This window comes from Bos taurus, chromosome 9 (assembly GCF_002263795.3).
Source record: "Bos taurus isolate L1 Dominette 01449 registration number 42190680 breed Hereford chromosome 9, ARS-UCD2.0, whole genome shotgun sequence".
Lineage (NCBI taxonomy): Eukaryota > Metazoa > Chordata > Mammalia > Artiodactyla > Bovidae > Bos > Bos taurus.
This window is the reverse complement of record NC_037336.1, coordinates 15364479-15387759: the sequence shown is the minus strand read 5'-3', so window position 1 is coordinate 15387759 and position 23281 is coordinate 15364479. Positions and strand designations below refer to the sequence as shown.

The 23281-nt window shown below is 35.4% G+C and overlaps 1 protein-coding gene across 11 annotated transcripts in view; it reads right to left on the bottom strand.

Annotated features, from left to right (window-relative positions):
• Window positions 1-1952: 1952 nt before the first annotated feature.
• SENP6 (SUMO specific peptidase 6) overlaps window positions 1953-23281 on the bottom strand; it is a 143644-nt gene continuing 122315 nt past the window's right edge. For 8 of the 11 annotated variants that reach the window (XM_005210669.5, XM_005210670.5, XM_059889766.1 and 5 more), the window contains 5 exons: window positions 19414-19517; window positions 19089-19177; window positions 17825-17893; window positions 17572-17722; window positions 10003-14432 (listed from right to left, as the gene is read on the bottom strand). In XM_005210669.5, coding sequence (XP_005210726.1) covers window positions 14223-14432; window positions 17572-17722; window positions 17825-17893; window positions 19089-19177; window positions 19414-19517 — 623 coding nt within the window. In that variant the 3' untranslated portion in view covers window positions 10003-14222. Of the gene's footprint in view, window positions 14433-17571; window positions 17723-17824; window positions 17894-19088; window positions 19178-19413; window positions 19518-23281 lie in introns of all 11 variants that reach the window. The other 3 variants (XM_005210668.5, NM_001192790.4, XM_005210671.5) reach the window with 3 other exon arrangements.

Here is a 23281-nt window from a genome sequence, read left to right as displayed (position 1 = left end):
GAGGCATGTGGAAGGCTTCCGAGATGCTGGTAATGTTCTGTTTTCACCTGAGTGGGCGGCAGTGACTCAGGTGGGTTCATTGGTGCTCATTCTTTGAGTTATACATTCATTCATTTACGGTCTTGTACTTTTTCTGTTATGTTTGTAATACTTAAAAATACAAGCTTGTATCTTCTAAAAAGAAAAAAATAATCCGAGACATTTTCAGCATTTTTTTTTAGCTTTCTGAAGTTTTAGTTACTTTCTCTTAGAAGAGTCAGATTGAAATAAATGGCATGATTCTTGAAGTCTTTTGTTAAAAAAATTGCTGTGAGAAAACTTAGGTCTTTTCAAAGAAATATATCCCTAAGATGAAATAAATATTATATTTGCACATTTATTAATAATGTGAAGATAGGCTGGCTAAGTTAATTAACTCAAGCAAATTCTAAAAAAATGTCTAAGGTCATTTCTGGGTACAAACAAAATTTTTAATTTTGCTTTTGGATATTTTAAAACAAATGTCTGTACATCATGGGTCCCACTGCACTCACAACTTCAACTTTCCCCTGAAGAGGCATCTCCTAACCTGGATTTCTAGTTTAATAATTTTCTGACTTTTCTATGTTTTCTTATATATGAATTCCTATGCAATGTAATTTTAGCTTGAATGTTTTTTAACATGAAAGAAATGGTATCTTGCACTGTAAATTCTCCTGATACAAGTTTTCAGCTCACAGTACCGTTTTTTATCTAACATCCATGTTGTTATATGTGGATGGAATTCATTTTCACTGTTGTGTGAATTAACGTTATATGCGTAAACCACAGTTTATCCATTCGACTGCCAATGAACATTTGGGCTTTTCCCTGTCTATGCTATTTATTATAAGTATTATTCTTTATATGTTTCCAAGTCCATTTTTACACAAAAATATTTCCAGAGTATTAATCTGAGAGCAGAACTGTGGCTTCCTAGATTATAAATATTCAGGTTTTCTAGACAATACAAAATTGTTTACCCAAGTGGCTGTTTCAGTATAAACTCCTACAACAAATTATTCTCTGATTACTAATAAGGTTGAAAGTCTTTTCATGTTTGTCATTCATATTTTATTAGATTCCTTGTATACTTTGCCCATTCTAAAATTTAAATAAAAGTCTGTAGAGAAATATATTGGTCATGCAATATAATCTTGCCAATAGCAATTATAATGAAAATAATCAGAAAACATCCTGCCTCAGCATATACCCCACACATTCCAAAGTTCAACGTCATCTTCGAATAAGTGATACATTTTTAAACAAAAATTTGAGAATTCAAAAATAATTTTCATAATTTATGCAACATGAATATATCAATGTATCCAAGTTGTCACTAGATAAAATTTTACTCTTTTGTATTTAAATCTTTTGAAGTGCATAAAGTTAAAACATTGGTGTTATTCAAACTGTGGATGATGATATCAAGGTAGTGGCTTTCAAGGAGCATTTTAAAAAAGAATAAAACAGAAATTATCATAATGCATCTCCGTAGAGTACATAAATTGTTTCCTCCTGAAACTTTCCAGTTCTGTTTGTGTGTTTGTGTGACAAATTCACGTCGCAGGCAAGGTATGAGGGGAGGGGGCAGGGGCGGGGGGCAATGTATAGAGAACTGGACTTTATACAGGGTCAGAATCTAAAACATTTGTCTGTGATGTCACTGTCAAAAAGCCTGCAAAGAAACGTCTGACATCCACTGACTCTTCCAGAAGGAATATAATCTCTAGTCCATGAACCTAGTCTTGCCTGGGGCTTTGGTAGGTTACTTGGCAACTTGAAGAAATCGTGATGAGTGCTGTGTCTAGAGAATAATTTCTCCCCAGAGTTATTGTGGTTATCCTATTTATAGCCAGGTCTCTATTGAGTTAAGGATAAAAACAACTGAAGGACTGTTATTATAAAATGTTAATTAGTACTTCAGACACGGCTGATGACAGCAGCAGTTTATTCTAAAGCCTCCAGCCTAAATGAACAGCAGGTAGAGAAGTAGCAACAATGAACAATTGGATGACTGGTCACTTGGATATTTGCTATGTTGTTCTTTTCACCCTTTGTGTGTTGCTGGTGTCTCGCTCTCTTCTTTTTCACATTGTATAAGTTTAATGTGCACAGTGTGATGATTAAAAACCCACACATATTTACTTTTAAAATTTTTATTGGAGAATAGTTGATTTACGATGATGTGCTAGATTCGAGTGTACAGTAAAGTAAATCAGGTATGCATATATCCACTCTTAGATTCTTTTCACATATAGGCTATTACTATACTGAGTGGAGTTCCTGGTACTACACAGTAGGTCCTTATTAGTTATCTATTTTGTATATATAGTAGGGTATATATGTCAATCCAATCTCCCAATTTATCCTCCCCCTCCCCTCACCCCCTGGTAACCATAAGTTTGTCTCCTACCTCTGTGACTCTATTTCCATTTTGTAGGTAAATTCATGCTGCTAAGTCACTTCAGTCTGACTCTGTGAGACCCCATAGATGGCAGCCCACCAGGCTACCCCATCCCTGGGATTCTCCAGGCAAGAACACTGGAGTGGGTTGCCATTTCCTTCTCCAATGCATGAAAGTGAAAAGTGAAAGTGAAGTCGCTCAGTCATGTCCGACTCTTAGCGACCCCATGGACTGCAGCCTACCAGGCTCCTCCAACCATGGGATTTTCCAGGCAAGAGTGCTGGAGTGGGTTGCCATTGCCTTCTCCAGGTAAATTCATTTGTACCCTTTTTTTAGATTCCACATGTGTTGTTAAGTTACCCAGTCGTGTCCAACTCTTTGCGACCCCATGGACTGTAGCACACCAGGCTTCCCTGTCCCTCACCATTTCCTGAAGTTTGCCCAAGTTCAGGTCCATAGCATCGGTGATGCCATCCAGCCATCTCATCCTCTGACGTCCTGATATCCTTCTGCCCTCAATCTTTCCCAGCATCTGGGGACTTTTCCAATGAGTCAGCTGTTTGCATCAGATGACCAAAATACTGGAGTTTCAGCTTCAGCATCAGTCTTTCCAATGAGTATTCAGGGTTGATCCCTTAAGATTGACTGGTTTGATCCCCTTGCTGTCCAAGGGACTCTCAGGAGTCTTCCCCAGCACCATAGTTCGAAGGCATCGATTCTTTGATGCTCTGCCTTCTTTGTGGTCCAACTCTCATGACCATACGTGACCACTGGGAAGACCACAGCCTTGACTATATGCGCCTTTGTTGGCAGAGTGCTTTTCAAACACTGTCTAGGTTTGTCATGGCTTTCATGTCAAGAAGATGCCACATGTAAGCAATATCGTATCATGTTTGTCTTTCTGTATCTGACTTACTTCATTCACTATGACAATCTCTTTATCATGTGATCTCTCCTGTCTTCCTCTGCTTCAGTCTGTTTCTCTGAACACACCTCATTTTTATTCTATCTTCCTTCCCAAATTCAATATTGATTTTTCATAGTGACTAGTCATACATTCTGATACCTTTTTTCTAGGATTCTCTCAGGGATTTTTTTTTTTTACTTTTATATAAGCTTTGAGATTTTAAATCTATCCAGAACAACACTACCAGTATTATATAAAATTGAATAATAGTTCAATTTTGAGAGAATTGACATTTTCACAGTGTAATACCTTCCCGTCTGAGAACACGATTATGTTTTCCATTCCTTTAGCTCTTATTCTGAGGCCATCGATGAAACTGTGTAGTTTTCTCATTCAGGTCATATGCTTTTTCTTGTTTAATTTACTCCTAAGTATTTTATATCTCTTGGTCATTACTGGAATATTTTTTTCCCACATTTCTTTTCTAGATTCTTATTGTGCATTTATCCAGGCAATGGACCAGTTCTTTTCTTAAATAAGTCAAAAAACATTCTTTATACTGAGTTTATACCAGATATCCCATATTCTTGTCTTTTTACATCTGTTTTGAGTGCAAAAACAATGTTTAAGAGTATGAGAGCCATCTAGTTCTCAGTATAAATTTTAGTTTTTTGTGTTTCATCATTTAATATATTATTATTAGGAATTTGTATTTTAACAGATTTCTCAATTCTCATTTAAATACTGTGTTATGAATGACTGAATTTTTATACAGTCCCATAAATTTCTCCCTTTAAACTTTGGCATAACAATTAAGTTGATATATTTTCTGATATTGAACATCCTTGAACTTGGTCATAGGATATCACTTGTTTGTTATTACTGGATTCTAATGATCAATATTTTATTTAAATTTTGTCAATCTTGAAGCACAAACTGCACTTCCTTAGTGTTGCTTTTTAATACAGTCTTCACTGGAACTTTTAAATTAAAGGTATGCTGGCCTTATAAATGAGTTGGGAGTTTTCCACCAATTTTTATGGCCTATATTGTTTAAATAACCTCAGATTTAACTGTTTAAAAATTCAAATCCAAGAATTGATAAGGTATTTGTGCAATGTAACAGTGGCTCTGTAATACCTTGCCAGTATCTTCTAACTGTACATAATATAATCAAGTTGTCTACTTCATGAATCCATTCTAGTATATTCTAACTCTCCAAGACTTCTGCCTGTTTCCTTCAAGCTTTCAAATTTGTGGTCATAGAATGACACATTAAAATCCCTTTGTAAAGCCTTACTGTATCTGTGATATCTCTCCTTTTCCTTTTTATTTTTTTTTTCATTTTACCTTGATCAGGCTCAGAGTTTATCTGAGATAAGAAAAGATAAATTATTATCTTTTCCCAAAATCCAGATTTGGGGAGGTTTTGTGCTTGGAACAACAGACTGGTTCCAAATCGGAAAAGGAGTACGTCAAGGCTGTATATTGTAACCCTGCTTATTTAACTTATATTCAGAGTACATCATGAGAAATGCGGGATTAGATGAAGCACAAGCTAGAATCAAGATTGCCGGGAGAAATATCAATAACCTCAGATATGCAGATGACACCACCCTTATGGCAGAAAATGAAGAGGAACTAAAAAGCCTCTTGATGAAAGTGAAAGTGGAGAGTGAAAAAGCTGGCATAAAACTCAACATTCAGAAAACTAAGATCATGGCATCCAGTCCCATCACTTCATGGCAAATAGATGGGGAAACAATGGAAACAGTGACAGACTTTATTTTGGGGGGCTCCAACATCACTGCAGATGGTGACTGCAGCCATGAAATTAAAAGACGCTTACTCCTTGGAAGAAAAGTTATGACCAGCCTAGACAGCATATTAAAAAGCAGAGACATTACTTTGCCAACAAAGGTCCATCTAGTCAAGGCTATGGTTTTTGCAGTAGTCATGTATGGATGTGAGAGTTAGACTATGAAGAAAGCTGAGCATTGAAGAATTGATGCTTTTGAACTGTGGTGTTGGAGAAGACTCTTGAGAGTCCCTTGGACTGCAAGGAGATCCAACCAGTCCATCCTAAAGGAAATCAGTCCTGAGTCTTCATTGGAAGGACTGATGCTCAAGCTGAAACTCCAATACTTTGGCCACCTGCTGCAAAGAACTGACTCGTTGGAAAAGACCCTCTTGCTGGGAAAGATTGAAGGCAGGAGGAGAAGGGGATGACAGAGGATGAGATGGTTGGATGGCATGACTGACTCAATGGACATGAATTTGAGTAAGATCCAGGAGTTGGTGATGGATAGGGAGGCCTAGCGTGCTGGAGTCCAAGGGGTCACAAAGAGTTGGACATGACTGAGCGACTGAACTGAACTGAACTGAACTGTGCCAGGGAATGGTAGTGTGATAGAGTTAGTTCTAGTTCATTAATTTTCATTTTCCTTAATTTCCTCTTTCATAGTTTTTTGAGAAAATGTTCTTTTATTGTTCTGTTCCTATTTTCTATCATGTTCTAAATACCTTTATTTTTCATTTTTCTGTGTAATAATGGAAGGGATTAAGTCTATAAACTTCCTTTGGGTACAGCTGTCACTGACTGTGCTTTATAGTTGTGTGTGTGTGTGTGTGTTTAGTCATGTTTGATTTTTTGCAACCCTATGGAACGTAGCCCACCAGGCTCCTTTGTCTATGGGATTTTCCAGGGACCAAACCAGAGTCTCTTGCATCTCCTTCATTGGCAGGCAGATTCTTTACACTAGCACCACTTGGGAAGCCCCAGATAGTTACAATAGTTATTAGATATATTAGGTCTTATAGTTATTAGGTATAAATGAAGTAATTGTGTGTGTGTGTGTGTGTGTGTGCATGCACACATGTGCATACATGGGCTCGATTTCATCCAGCTCTTTGCAACTCCATGGACTGTAGCCCACCAGGCTCCTCTGTCCATGAGATTATCCAAGCAAGAATACTGGAGTGGGTTGCCATTTCCTCCCCGAGGGGATCTTCCCAGCCCAGGGATTGAGCCCACATCTCCTGCACTGACAAGTGAATTCTTTACCACTGAGCCACCTGGGAAGCCCCATAAATAATGAGACCACTTAAAAAAATTGAAATTTCAGAAATAAATATTAATGTTATAGTAATTATATGACAAAGATGGAAATTCATTTTAATGCTAAAAAGTTTTTATAAATAATGCTGGCACAAATGGCTATTTGAAGAATACAAATTTAATAATATAACATCCATATCTTTTTGCCATACACAGAAATGAGTTCCCCAGTTTTATTACTTAAATTTTCTAAAAATCTTGAAAGATATGTGTGACCATGTGTACTATCAGGATTCAAGAAGGAGCTTCTTAACTAAGATTTTAAACTCAGAAAATACATTAAAATGTTGGTATGAAGTACCTCCCTGGCAGTCCAGTGGTTGAGACTCCATGCTTCCAATGCAGGGGGTGCATGTTCAATCCCCATTTGGGGAACCAAGATACCAATGCCACAGGGCTCAGCCAACAAACAAACTGGTATGAAAAATATGTAAACAAGGCTTACAAATAATAATTATGAAAGATACACTTATAAAACAGATGACAGTGTAATACACAGAAAGCTTAAATGTTAATAGAAAAAAACCTACTAATACAATGGAAAAGTAAACAAATGAAAAGCACAGCTGTCATGAAAAAAAGTACTCAAATTTAAACTGGAGCTCAGGGAAACGCAAATCAAAATAATACTGAAAACGGCTTTATGTTCACAAGACTTGCAAAATAAAACAGCTAGAATACTTACTGCTGCTGGGGATGCAGAGAAAAATGTGTTTTAATAAACTTCTGGAGGAAACGTAAATTCTTACATTCTTTTAGGAAATAAGTATAAAATATTTATAAAATTTAAAACTATCTGGGATCTTTGATCCTGTAATCCCTAGGAATCTACTCCAAAGAGCAAAAACTATCAGTGTACTAACAAACAAACAAACAGGGAAATATATTACATGCTCATGGAAATAAAGGGAAAGCCCATCAGTAGTGTGGTGGTCATGGAAGCAGCTAAAAATATTCCATTTTAGAATTATGGTAAGAGTGAACTTCTTTGTTCATGGTGAAATTAGGAGCGTCGCCTAGCATGTTTGGGCCAGGGCAGTGTGAGTGGAAGTCACACACCCCTCTGGGTAGAAGCTTTGGGTTCATGTGCTACTCATCATTAGGCTTCCTTCCTACTCTGTTGTGGCTGTGAAAGCTTGTATCAGCCTAGAGCTTCCTCAATCTGAGTAGCCAAGTAACTGGGACAGAACTCCCTTGCCTTCCTCTTTTGGACATGTAGCCTGACCAAAGGGAGAAAGCTTTTGGAAAGAGTAAGCCACTGAGATTTTGGAATTGTTACTACAACATAACCAAGCCTATCCGGACTGCTAGAGCTAAGACAATGGCTAAATTACAGTCCACCACTGGTGGGTCAGATGGTAAAGAATCTGCCTTCAATACAGGAGACCCAGGTTTGATCCCCGGGTTTGGAAGACCCCCTGGAGAAGGAAATAGCAACCCACTCCAGTATTTTTCCCTGGAGAACTCCATGACAGAAGAGCCTGGCGGGCTACAGTTCACAGGGTTGCAAAGAGTTGGACAGGACTGAGTGACCAACACTTTCATTTTCTTTCTATAATTCACTTTGACCTTGATTATACTAGGTGGCTTGATTTTCACAAGTTATTGCTGACAGACAGAAGAAAGATGCTTTAAAAGTTTATACTGTTATCCCAGTTTTTATAAAAAACACATTTAATACATCTTTATACATATTCTATAGAGATTATATGAGTATGGAGAATATATGAAAAATACAAAGTTGTTAAATGAGGCTATAAAGGAAAGATTAAATCTAGATTTAACCATTTTTTAAAAAGCTAGCTGTGTGGTGTGATCACATGCCCTGGAGATATTCACATTTAACTGTAATTACACATAAAGTATTATTGAGTAGATATCATCAAATAATTTCACATAGTATTTTTCTGAATCTAGGGTGCTTCAATGCTTGGTGCTCTCTTGGTCTTACCTGCTTCAAGAGGTTTTCACATATATGGCTGCAAATGCTAAATAAGAAACACCTCAGTGGTTCTCGAAGTGTGGTCTTCCATGGGTTGTTAGAAATGAGAATGTGCAGGCTCAACTGAAGACAATCCTGAATCAGAAATTGAGGATGAGGCCCAGTAATATGTGTTTTATCGAGCTTTGCAGGTGATTCCAACACAATGCAAACTCATTCCTTGTTCAGTAAGATGTAGCCTTAATTCAGAGGTTAAAATGAGAAAAAAAAAAAAAAGTCCATCTTAGAAATAAGGTATCTTTTAAAAATAAGGACATTGCATTAATTTTCATCTTCTTTTATCTAGCCAAGTTGACCTAGCTTCTAGGGCAAGATGGTGCCTAGCTTTGCTGGAGAAACTATGTCTTTGGGCCTGCTGGTACTTCTGTAAAGTGGGAGTAGTAATAGCACATAGCTCATAGTCATTGTAAATAAATGAATTCACACATTTAAAGTTTGGAACAATGTTTGGCATATCGTGCACACCTGAACGAGGCCGTCATCATTTAGGACAGCTTACACATCTCCCTGCCTCACGGACTTTGCAGTCTGCAAGCACAATTTTTCTGCCCTCCCGTACTTCATGTCCACCAGTAGTTCAAATGTCACAACTTCAAGGACGATGTCCCCAACCTCCCCAGATTAGCCTTCATACAATGTATGCTTTTCCTGCATGGCACTTATTTAAAATTATTTATTCATGAGGCTGATTAACAGATGTGTTTCCATTATACTATAAGGAAGCTCCATGAGCGGAGAAGATGGTATCTGTTTGGCTCCCTGTTTTAAACCCTGAATACCTAGTACAAAAGTAGGTACTCAGAGCATTTCTTCTGTATTTAAGGATCAGTTTCATCTCTGGGCTTCCCTGATGGCTCAGACAGTAAAAAATCTGCCTGCAAAGCAGGAGACCCAGGTTTGATACCTGGTTGGGAAGACCACCTGGAGAAAGAAATGGCAACCCACTCCAGTATTCTTGCTTGGAGAACTCCATGGACAGAGGAGCCTGGCAGGCTACAGTCCATGGGGTGGCAAAGACTCAGACACGACTGGGTGACTAACACTTTCATCTAATTTGTTTTGGATCGAATCCTCTGCTGTCAACATGTATAAAGTTAATTATGATAAATGTAGTTAAGTTTTATAACAAGCTTTAAACAACTAATTTTCGGTTATTTCAGGGATTAAACATATGGAAAGTATATTAAATCAATAGAGTACTTCTTTGCAGATTTCTTCAGAAGGAAAAAAAATGTTCCTAGCTATGGAGTTTGTGGGTTTCAATTTAATTCTAAACTAGAGGCTGATGGAGTGGAAATTAGGGGAGGCGTAAGCTTGCAGTTAAGTGATTCAGATGTAAACAGAAGGAAGAGCCTCCAGATAACCTTTCAGCTCACGTTCATCTTTTTACACAATCTCTACTTGTGTATGAATGAGTTTAGGAAGTTTGATGACTTATAAAAATTGGTATCATCAAATCTGTTTTCTCTAGAAGAACCCACTTTATATAGAGAGAGTTAGGTCTGTAATTTTTTAATTAATTATAAAAGAATGATTCACATGAAACTTCATTTCCCCAAGACACTAGTCATTTATTTTCAAGTTTCCAAATCGTATACCCAAGTATTAATAAAATAAAATGTAAAAAAATAACCAGCCTCAGATAAGTCTCAAAAACATCTTCTCATAAAGTTCAGTTCACAAACACCCCAAATAGTTAATTCTGTCTTCTGATGGCTAGTATTTATAAGCAAGTTTAGAGAACCAGTGTGGGAGAAGAGAAGGAGGATACGGTCAAATTCTGAATTTAGTATACTGTGTTCTGTATATCCCTTGTTTAATCATTCTGAATATTGGCTCCAAGAAACCTGCCTAATTTGTTTTAAAATGTTTCTAAACTTATTCAACCACAGAACTTATCTCTCTCAAAACTAGAGTCAGCAAAAACACTTTGAGAATTGTTAGTCTGGCTGCATTCTACGGATTGACAAGTTCAGAATCCTAGTTAAAATACTAAACAACCCTGGTTATAGTGCCCCGTTAACTCCTGGTGGACCATTAAGAGTTCACAAATCATCCATTTAATAAATCCACTTTAGAATCTTATCAAGAGTTGATGTTAGTTTGCAGAATTTAGTTTGTGCCTTTTGAAAAACAAGGTATCTGCTGGGCTCTAACCTTTGAGTATCTTAATTTCTTTATAATTCTGCAAAGTTTAGTAACAGGAATTTATTAACTTTACCTATCAAGTTCTTAATGAGAATTTGGGAGGTAGGTGTAAAATGGTATCTTAAAGCATTTTAGAGAAGAAAATGCAGACAAGCCTTTACCTTTGGGACCAGCAACTTGAAAGATATCAGGGACATATATCAATCCTTTTTACATCAGTGGAGGTGCCTACTAGAATTACTTGAGGAACTGTCTGAAAGAACATGGCACCACTGGGGTAAAGACCCTAGATATGAGAATTCTGAAAAGCTCCCCAGATAATTCTGATGCATGTTCCTAGAAAACCCTTTTTTGGATAATATGTTCCTCGCTATAATCTACAGTAAGTATGGCATGACTTGTGATAAAAACAGTGAAGACCTCTAAGCTTTTAACTTTTTTCTGTTTCAGACTATGAGTCTGTGGTACTTTCCTCTAAGTACACTGCACTCTGATTTCCTTAATAGTTCAGGGCATTCTACCATTATTTCTTCATCTGGCTTTTCAGAATTAAGATGGGAGCCCTATTTCCCCCAAGGTATACATTTCTTCCACTTGATCAACCAATACTTCCTCTGTGGTTAAATTTAAGTTTTGAAGAACAGTTTTCGTAACTGTTTTACTTCTTCTTGGGAGTAGTGAAATGACAAACATACCAGAAAGCCTTACTGGAGTATTTTAGAACATTGTTTAGTAGGTTACGTTTCCTCCTCTGGTCTACCTCTGTGCATTCAGTGGTCAGCTCTCCATTGATGGTCCCCTGGCTAGACAGACTGTGGTCTCCTTCCCCAGTTCTCCTTCCGCTTTGTTGTCAGAGCCACTTTGCTGTCTGCACCTCTTCTAGACACACAGTACCACACAGCCTCATCTCTGATGGCTTTTGTCTAACTAAATTACCCTTTCTATTACTACATCCCAGTAAGCTTTATGCCACCAACTCTTGATCATATATATTAAAATATATTCTTTATTATTCCTCTTCAGTCAATTTTCTGAGACTTTAATTATAATTTTTAACTTCTGGGAAATTAAAACATTATTTTTTTTATCTTACAGTTCTCAGAGATCATAGTTTTTTAAAGAGAAAAAATATGAAATTCATTTTGGTGACTTAAACAAGATATAATTTCATCCCTTCAAATAAAATCTCCTACATTTAATTAACTAATAATTTAAGCACAGGTTACTATGCTTAACTGATTTAGGTTTATATAAACCTGAAATAATACTATTAAGTTTTCAGCTGTCTTAGCAACATCAAAGGAAAAGGACTAATTGAATGCCAACTTTGCTCGTAAACTACCAAGAGCTAAGACACATACAAATTTTATGGCAAGTAATCTAAAACCCTTCTAAAAATGATTAAGTGTTATTCTATCCAACAAGAAAACAAATACAACAAATCTATCTAATTAGTTAAGACACCAGATACTGTCATGCAGTTTCAGCATCTAGTAACAAACCTCTAAGCTTTAAAATTCTGTTTCACAACTTCTGAGTACTAATAATACATTTTAAAAGGTTGATACCCACTATAAACTACATGTAGAAGTACCAGAGTACACAATTAGCAAGTAAATGTGCATACACACCAAAGATTCTCAACTCTAATTTTGGAGCTCAACCTGGCAGTCTCCAAAGATTTTTATCTCCAAAGCAAAGTCATTAGCATAACTTTTAAATATAGAATTTTATACAGGGTGGGAGAAATATGATCAAACAGCTGGATACTCTGCCTCTAGAAAGTTGACAGACATATCTGTATTTCTCATGTCAAAACATGATGGACTGAACTGGCCCAAGGGACAGGTTATTTTTTTTATCCTTTTAAAAATTAAGAGTGCAAAATGTAACCATTAGAAACTGAAACACAAACAAGCATTTTAGAATAGTTCTTTCAGTACCTTAAATTCTAACAGTACAGTAGAAAAAAATATGGCAGTTTTGCGTACTGCCATCAAGTTTTTTTTTTTTAATTTCTTTCTTGGTCCATATTCAGTCAATAATAAACTTGTCTTTTCATATCTGAGCTAAGAGCTCTAGGGTATTCCTTAAAAAGTAATAATATAATCACAAATAAAAATGTTAAGATAGTTCCAAGTAACAAGTCCATAATCAATACCACTAATGGTGATGTTCCTGAAACTTAACATTTTAATTTTTCCTTTAATGAGTGTGTATAAAGCCGATTTTTTCTTTTTTTTTGGTTGTTGTTAACAACACCCCAAATCCACCCCAAACATATCCATGGTCTTTGTTAAATTCAATAAAGTAGCCTAAAATGTGGGTTGCAATGCCAGAAACGGCTAGATTAAAAATAAAGTAACTACTGATTAAAAATGGTCTTTCTTTTATTCTCAACTATGTTTGTTATATGTGCTTTTTAAATTATTTAACAAAAAAATGACTTTTCAAATATATAATTTCAAGTCTCAAAGTTAATTTGAAAGAATGTGTAACATTTCATTTGAAAATAATAGTTTCAGCAGATATATGCAAGATTCCTACATGAACTGTAAACGTGTCAACACCACCACATTTTAGTGTTTTTAAAGGGCAATTCAAGATAGACTATTATTTTCTGCAGTATGCAACTGATTAAAGATAGTACTTTTACATGTAAAAATAATTTTCACTAAAAAACTCAGGTGCAAAAAGTCTGGTACTTTGTATATCAAAATAACAAGAACAAAATGAGCAGTGAAAAAATAGCAAAAGTCATTACAAAAAATAGTAAATTCCTATTTAAATTTCTGTGTTCACAGGTTAAAAATGTTTATCAATTAACTATATCACACAGATTGTAGATATTTTAATATAGGAAGGTAACATGGGATACTTGAAATTCAAGCTGTACTTACCAGAATAGTTTTAACCTGAGTTTTTGATATCTTCAAAAAGGTACTTCACAATAACATATGACATAGTTATTATGTAGTAGTATAATTCCAAGTTATTTTTCTTTGACTTGCTTCTTCTTAAATAATTGAGTAAAATTATCAATATTTATTACACTTTTGGGGCCAAGTTCTCCAAACACAAGGAAGTATCTGGGTTAAAAAAACCTGTTATTTTTTCCTGCTATACAAGCATATGAAGATGTCTTTCTTGTTCAAAATGCCTTCAATTTAATCTTATTTTTATGTTTTATTTTAAAACAAATGCAAAAGTGAAAAGATCATCATAGATACTCGAATATTCCCATGAAATATATCACACCCACTGAAGAATTTAATTTCACTAAAGAATATCAAATTAATCATTTCCTCCTATAAATATTTTCTTTTTATTTATTTGTGTTTAGAAGTTGCAGTTTTAAGTACTATTAACAGAAAATACATAACAAAAGCTTCCTAACAAGTGAAAAAAATAATTATAAATGCTGGAAAAATTGGCCTCATTAACATATTTACAGACTTTTACTTAATACATACTCCATTGGAAATTAATTATATGACATTTATACAATCATTAACATTTCCAAATCACTCTGAGTAGTGAGTATTTCAGTTCTTTACTGTCTATACCCAAAGTTGAAAGTCACTCAGTTTCTGAAGGCAATACGCAGAAGCATCAGAAATGGTCAATCTGAGATGCTATTGATATATTGTTCTGCTCCTTCACCTAAAGACGTTTCTGTTGAGTAAGTGTCCTTATGCTTCTTTTTCTCTTTGCTCTGATCTTCCTGTAGCTTCAGAATTATGTTTCGGATTTCTTCTCTTTTTGTTCTCATTCTTGGGGGAGGAAACCAGTTTGCCAGATTCATAGGTAATTCAAAATTGAGAATTGGATTCTGAAAATAAAAATATTAAATGCACATCAGAAAATTATAATAAGTAATATTTTAGTTTCAATGACAAAAGCATTCCAGAGTAGAAATGAAAAAAAAATCAGTAACATGCCAGGCATTTTGCTAGGCACTAGAGATGTAAGAAAATTTCTGCTTACAGATCAAGGGTGAGCAAACTACAGCCAGTGGGTCAAATCCTGCCTATTGCCTGTTTTTGTAAACAAAGCCTAATTGGAACATCACCACAGAAACTCATCTACATGCTGTCTACGGATGCTTTTTCTTTCACACACAACAGCAAAATGGAGAGCACAGACCACAGAACCTAAAATATTTATGACCTGGCCCCTTATGAAAAGGATTGCTGACCCCAGTCTAGACAGATAACTCAACAATTAAAACAATGGATGTGACAGGTATTAAGACAGGAAAAGCAGAGAGTCCTATGAGAATACATACCTAAGGGTGTAGCACAGTATCAAAATGTGATATTTATGCTAAGGTCTAAAGAATGAGTAGGAATTAGTCAAATAAAGAATGATGGAAGCAACAGGGAAGAATATTCCAGGGAGGGAAATAGGTATCAATGTCTGGAGGCAAGAGAGAATATGAGAGCCTAAAATGACATTCAGGCAGATGGTACACAGAATGCTGGAGTGAGAAGGGTATAAAGGCTAGAAGCTTGGACAGGAGTTAGAGCATGCAGGTCATGTGAAGGATTCCAGTCTTTTAACTCAAGAGCAACAGGAAGCCATTATAAGATTTAAAGCAGAAAAGTAACATGATTAAATTTGAGTTTTGGGAAGACAACTGTGGAAAAAACACGGCAACAGGCCCAGCAAGCTACATGTAAAAGAATGAAATTACAACACTTTCTAACATCATACCCAAAAATAAACTCAAAATGGATTAAAGAACAAAATGTAAGGGCAAAAACTATAAAACTCTTAAGAGCAAAACATAGGCACCGTGCTCTTTGACATAAATCAAAGCAAATCAAACATAAATCTTTGACCCACCTCCCAGAGTAATGGAAATAAAAACAAACAAATGGGACTTAATTAAACTTAAAAGCATTTGCACAGCAAAGGAAATTATAAACAAAATGAAAAGACAGCCCTCAGAATGAGAGAAAACAACTGCAAACTGACAAAGGATTTACCCTCCACAATATACAAGCAACTCATGCATTTCAGTATCATAAAAACAACCTAATTAAAAAATGGGCAGAAGACCTAAAACGGACATTTCTCCAAAGAAGACATATAGATGGCCAACAAACACTTGAAAAGATGCTCAACATCACTCATTATTCGGGAAATGCAAATTAAAACTAAAATGAGATATCACCTCACACGAGTCAGAATGGCCATCATCAAAAAATCTACAAACAATAAATGCTGGAGAGGATGTAGAAAAAAGGGAACCCTCGTGCACTGTTGGTGGGAATGTAAACTGATACAAGCACTATGGAGAGCAGTACGGAGATTTCTTAAAAAAAATAAGGAGTAAAATGACCACATGACCCAGCAATCCCACTACTGGGCATATACCCTGAGAAAACCATAGTTCAAAAGGACACATGTACCCCAATGTTCACTGAAGCACTATTTACAACAGCCAGGACATGCAAGCAGCCTAGATGTCCATCGAGAGATGAATGGATAAACAAGTTGTGGTACATATACACAATGGAATATTAGCCATAAAAAGGAATACATTTTAGTCAGTTGAACTGAGGTGGATGAACCTAGAGCTTATCATACAGAGTGAAGGAAGGCAGAAGAAGAAAAACAAATACCGTATATTTAACGCATGTATATGGAATCTGATGAAGCTGTCTGCAGGGGAAGACTAGAAACGCAGCTGTAGACAATGGACTTGTGGACATAGCAGGGGAAGGACAGGGTGAGAGGAACGGATCAAGTGGCACTGACGCATATACACTACCGTGTATAAAACAGGTAGCTAGTGGGAAGCTGCTGTACAACACAGGGAGCTTGTGTAAAGCAATTATCCTCCAATTACAAATAAATAAATACATTAAAAAAATTTTAACAGTATACTAAATGCATATATATGGAATTTAAAAAGACGGTAACGATGACCCTATATGTGAGACAGCAAAAGAGACACAGATGTATAGAACAGATGTATAGTCTTTTGGACTCTGTGGGAAAAGGCAAGGGTGGGATGATTTGAGAGAATGGCACTGAAACATGCAAATTATCATATGTGAAACGAATCGCCAGTCCAGGTTCAATGCGTGATACAGGGTGCTCAGGGCTGGTGCACTGGGATGACCCAGAGGGATGGGATGGGGAGGGAGGTGGGAGGGGGTTTCAGGATGGGGAACACATGTATACCTGTGGCGGATTATTCATGTCAATGTATGGCAAAACCACTACAATACTGTAATTAGCCTCCAATTAAAATAAAAAAATAAAAAAAAAAAAAGGCGGCCAACTCAGAGGTTGGTACAGCACTGTGGAATAGTGATGCTATTGAACTGAGCTGCGAAAGTGCTCCCGGGGTTAAAGGACTCAGCATGTGTGACACTGAGTGATGGAATCCACAGAGCTTATGGCACAATGGCTGGCGGATGAAGAAGAGGAAGAAGTCAAGATAAACTGTAAAGAATATCCAAGACAGGTATGCACGGTAAAGTCAAACGAAGAGTGTGTTACAAGGAAGGAATGCTCGGCAGTGTCAATGGTGCCGGGAGGTCAGGAATAATCCCAGTGTAAGGGGGAGGGTCAAGCCAGATTACACAGATTTGAGAAGCAAGTAGGATTTGTGGAAATGAAGACAATGAATATGTGTCCAAAAATACATCTGTGAAGGGAAGAAAAGAAGGTAAAAAGATAGAGCCTGAATCATGGCAGAGATTTCTTTAAGGCCAAAAGAGCCAGTGGAGAAGAGCTGATCAGTGACAGAAGTGAGTGGATTCGGATTACATGGAGTACAGCCTTTTTTATGTCTTAAATATTCTCCGATTTATGAGTTTTTGCTCCCTGGAATAATTTTTGAAACAGCAGTTTTCAATCTCTCCAAAATATTGGATTATTGTGTCTTTAACACTAACGTAAGATCAAAAACACCATTTCAGTATTTAAGTCAGATCCAACCACCTGAAACCCACCTCAAAAAAGCTCTCTACATACTGCAATACATATACGCCACAGTCACTAAAGTTGTTTTGCTGTGGTACTTTTGGATTAGAGCCTTTCATAACATCTTTGGAAAAACTTCTTTTGCTTCCTTTTTTAACTTCCCATTCCACCTCTAAATACCTGCAATGACATGTATATAGTAAGAACACATACATACATATAAATATACATACTTCCTCATCCCCACCAGAATACAAAGTACAGGTAGAGTTTTGAACTTACTCTCGTAGAATTTTGACAACATTTGATCGAGAAGGGCCTCTGAGTGAGTCCATCAGTAAGATACAAGGTCTGAAATAAAATGGCCAAATATTAATATTTTATTAATGTTTAAAAGGCATAAAAAGATGTACATTAACAATAAAATGGAGGGGGTATAAACCTTTTAGGCAAAAACACCCTAGTAACACTTAACTACCCATGATTATATTAAATACTGAATTATAGAGTGATAATTTAGCCATACCTAAGTTATGAATATATTTCACCAAAATTCCATGGCTAGTTCCTAAAAATACTTCAAAATTTAGTACAAAATCAAAACAACTCTGAAAATTTGAACATTTCCTGTTCCAAAGTACCAAAAGTGAGACCACACAAAAGTAGAAGAAAGATAATCCCATTTTAAAAATCTACTGATATTTTAAATACCAAAACAGGTAATCTTCACATAGAAGAATTAGCTTAGAATCCACTGTTTGGGGCAAGATTCCACTTTAGAACACTTACTATAAAAAAAACACTTAATTTTCAAAATTTTGTTCTTAAACCTAAGTATGTGAGCAAGTTTAATGTAGTACAGGAAGTCCTGAAATGATTTAAGACCTAGGTTCTTCCTGGCTAACATTTTATGGGATTTGGAGAAAATCTTTTAACTGCTGTAGGTCTCTATGTTTTCCTTTATACTGATGTTTGCTTTTCAAATGCTGTTACTAGAATTTCAGACAAGATTTCCTACAAAAAGTCAAGAAGAGATTAAGTGAAATAGGTACTTCATCCCTGAAGTCTGGAGACCCTGGAGAGATCTCAGAATATGTACTTCTGAGAACCAAAACAGACTCACTCTCAGTGTGAGGTTCCCTGGAATACGCCTCTTAGGATTGCCCTGAGTCACTCTACAGCCTTCACACAGTGGCTATGGAATGTGTAAACTCCAGTCCCCATGCTACCGACGTGAATCTGAATGAAAATTCTTTGCCCTTTCCTGCTTCAAATCACTACATATCCAAAAGGAATAGTGGCTTTCTATGCGCTTGCACAGAGACGGAAAGTGGGCAAATGGAGAACTGAAATGATTTCCATTCTCCCCAACTCAATCCTGACATTAGTAGGCATGACCCAGGTTTTCCTCACTGATTCTGAAAGCCTTTGCGATTTTTGCTTAAGTACTTGTTTCAGTTAAAACAGTATAGTTAATACTTTATTCTAAGAGAGTATGTGAATAAAAGTCACCAGGTGGTTTACAAGATGTACAGTGAGCGCTTACTGTTTACAGAGAGTAGGCTTTAAATGCCACTGTCCTATTTCTGAACTGCAGCTGTCATCAGCAAGGAGTCCATCATCACTGCTATCATCCTATAAAAGACAGCCTCTGTTAGTACTGAAACTATAAAATCTAACTACTAACAAAACAGCACTACTGAGGGTAAAAATCCTTGTGGCAAATATGTAAAAAACATATCTCTAATTAGGTGATTAGACTTTAGAAAATGCTGTATGTCACTCAATCCCGAAGGAACTGCATAGGAATCCAAAGAAAAACTTCTAATGATATAAAATATTGGAACTCCTTACTAAGCATTAAGTTTCACCTGGTTATCCTGATCTTCTGAGAAGTCGATGAGTTCATCTTCAAGCATTTTACTACCTTCCGCTGATTCATCACTGTAGTTTAGCCTTATTTTGCTTAAACCATCTGTATCAATAAGAAATATTACATAATTCTTAAAAAGAATATGCACATAACTTAAAAGTATATGATCTTAAAATTAATGCTAGCAATTATATAGTAATTACAAATATAAAATTTGTATTAGCATATAATATCACAAATACAAAATAAGTTACTTTTTTAAAAACCTGAACTGTCATACTATTTGCAGAGCTGTTTCTACTACTCAGACCCTAAAATTCATTAAATATTAAAAACTAGCTATCATCTTATTATTAAAATTTATGTATATTTAAATACATGTCTGTAAATAAAGGTTTTGTGCCAGATATGCTTGATATCTTTAATAACAGAAACTACAATAGTTTGAAAATAACTGTTCAGTAACAGGAATACCCAGCAAATATAGAACATAAAATGAAATACTGTGTACATGTGAGAAATTAAAATTGTGAACATACAGAAAATTGTACAAATTAAAAAACATGATTAAAACATAGTAAGATGGGCTTGCTTTTGCACAAATAATTTTTAAAAAACACAAAAGTGAAAATAATGATATTAGTAGTTATGGATAAGCTCTTCAACTTGGTACACTTTTCCTTCATGTTTGGTTATATTCATAAGATTTTTCAATAAAATAAAACAACACAAGCCAATGTAGATGCTGGTAGTATGAAAGAAAATGACTCACAGAAATATCTGAAATGAATTATTTTAAAAGTCTCTTTTAAGAATCCAAATTCTTAAAAATCAATGATTAAGCTTAAAAAAAGAGAAGACTTAAAAAAATAATGAAAACTGAGTCAGGAACTTTGATGCCAAATATACAAATATTGTTTACTATAGAGAATACCATTTCCAAGTTTTTTAAAAGCATGACTTCAAGGTATTTTAAACAGGATTTAACTTATTTAGTACAAGTTATTAAAAGAGCATTAAGAATACTAATATTATTAAGCAAGACAAGATGGGAAGATAGCAGGATAAAAGTGCTCCTGAAAAGATATATATTTAACATATATTAAGTTTAAATGTAGTGATCAAAAAAATACTATTTAAAATAATAAAGCCCTATGATTAATCCTTTTATTATGCAAAAAATAACCTTTACAATTTATCTTTTTAAAAATTTGTATTTTAATGTTTTGAAGCTAAAATACCTATATTTAAGTAAAATTTGTCTAAATCCTTAGGTAATTCAGAATTAGTAATTACAATCAAGTTGTTTTAGTAGCAAAATATTCGTAACTATACCCTTTACCCAGAAATTGTATCATATAAACATGAACTTTATACAAAAGAAAACACATGTGCATTGTAAAAAAAGAGAGAAAAGTATATAGTATAGTCAATTTCTTCAGTTATTTCGTTCAGTAAACAAATGCTCTAGTATAAATTGAGTGGCAGTAACTCAATCAGCTATTCTCACAACCAGTCCCAGTTCCTGAGGTTCTCACATAGTGAGATCATCTGAAGATCCCGAACCAAGTGTGATTCTAGAATTTAAACATATTTTTCATGTATTGATACCATACATCGCAAGATAACTATTTCAAATGGTGCCCAACTGAAAAAGCAGCAAATCAAAGTAATAACAACACACATTATTACTTTCCTACAACTGATCTTAAAAACTTAATCCCTGTGTTAATATACAATTCTATTTATTTGCTGTAGCATGTCAACCTACATTGAAGTCACTTGTGACTATATGTGTTCAGTGGTTAAATTATGTTTAAACTACCTAAAATGCTTCATTTAAATCCTGTCAACTATCAGACCAAACAGAAATAGATCAATAAGGTACAAATCATTATCACAAAAAATTTTTACAAGCTCTCCTCTTCTTAAATTTTGATGTCATAATTTTATATAGCATAGACTGCTTAAACCATCCTCTCTGAGGCTATTCAATGTTCTTTTGGGTGAGTGAGGCCTTGAAAACATCTGATGAAAAATGAGACTTCATTCCTTAAAAAAAATACAAACCCATTCTAGAGAACTGTGGGACAGTATCATCACTGGATTAAGAAAACATTAAAAAAGGATAGAAAAACACTAAAAAAAAAAAAAAACACAACAAAGCACAAACTATAATTTTTCAAAGAAGAATAAACAGATACTGAGAGGGCAAACTAAAGGAATCACTGGGACATATACTCATATTTAACCAGTTACTTCTCAACTAGAACACTAACTTGTAGGAAAGGGCCACTAGGAATTTCTGGGGTTTGTGTACAAGAAGGAAGCCCTAAGGCTTTGTCTCATTGCTCTAAGTCATGCATTTTAATTCATTTTTTAACTTGAATTCATATTAAACTATATGAAATTATTCATCTAAAAGGAACTTTAAAAATGTTCTCTAGAGATATAATTCACATGCCATACAATTCACCCCCTTAAAGTGTACAATTAAGTGGGTTTTGGTATATTTACACATACTGTGTGCAACCATCACCAGAATCAATTTTAAAACATTTTCAAAATGTTTCAAATCTCAAAACAAACAAGCAAAAACAAACCTCTAAACCCTTTAGCTATCACTCCATTTTCCCCATATTCCTCTCCAATCCCCAAGCAGCCTTAAGCAACCATTAATCTACTCTTATAGGCTTTCTGTTTGAGAGATTTAATACAAATAGACTCACATTAATATGTGGTCTTCTGTGACGACTTCAACTTGACATGTTCTCAGTTTCATCCATGTTGTAACATGTATCACTACTTCATTTCTTTTTATGGCCTAATAATATTCCATTAAATAGATATATCATGTTTTCATTATCCATCTATCAGTTGATGAACATCTGGGTTGTTTCTACCTTTTGGCTGTTGTGAATAATGCTGCTGTAATTGTTCATGCCCCAGTCTTTGTGTGGACATATGTTTTTATTTCTCTCGGGTATTTATCTAAGAGTGGAACTGCTGGATCATATTATAACTTTATGTCTAACTTCTTAAGAAACTGTCAAACTGTCTTCCAAAGCAAGCTGTAGCATTTTACCTTCCTACATTAATAATATATGAAGTTTTCAATTTCCCCACATCCTCACCAACACCTATTGGCATCTGACTTTCCAATTCTAGCAACGCTCTATAAAAAGGCTTAAGCAGACATTAATCCACTCTATAGGCTTGTGGTTTTGATTTATTTTTCCCTCATGACTAATGATATCCAGCATCTTCTCATGTACTAATTGGCAGGACTTTGTTCAAAGGCAGTGAAAAACAGTGCACACTGCCTTGAAGGCTTAATCTTCAGAGTGCCCATCCAAGCAATGCTTTCAGTGTAGCAAAATGGTAGTTAATGTAGCTATTCAATGCCTTTTATTACTTTTTTCTTCAAGTATTAAAATACTAAAACTGAAAAAAATTACAGTGACTTGGGGACTACCTATTTTGCCTTTCTTCATTCCATTTCCTCCCTGATGAAATGTATTAGAAAGTCAGCAATAAAAATAAGTACTGTTGACCCTTGAACAGCACAGGTTTGAACTGCACTGTCCACTTACACATGGATTTTTTTTTCGCCCAAGAAAGAGGTTAGTACAGTACTGTACAATCCGAGGCTGGCTGAATCCAGGGATGTGAGTCTGTGGATGTGGAACAGTGGTATGACACAAATGGCTGATGATAAAGTCAGAGGTGGACTGTCAGAGGGTCAGCACCCCTAAATCCCATGCTGTTCAAGGGTCAACTGCATTTATCTGCTTGGTTTGGATGCACTTTTTTGCTTTATCTGCTAAATTCCCCCCTTTTGCCTCTTATCTTATACCCGCTAAAAG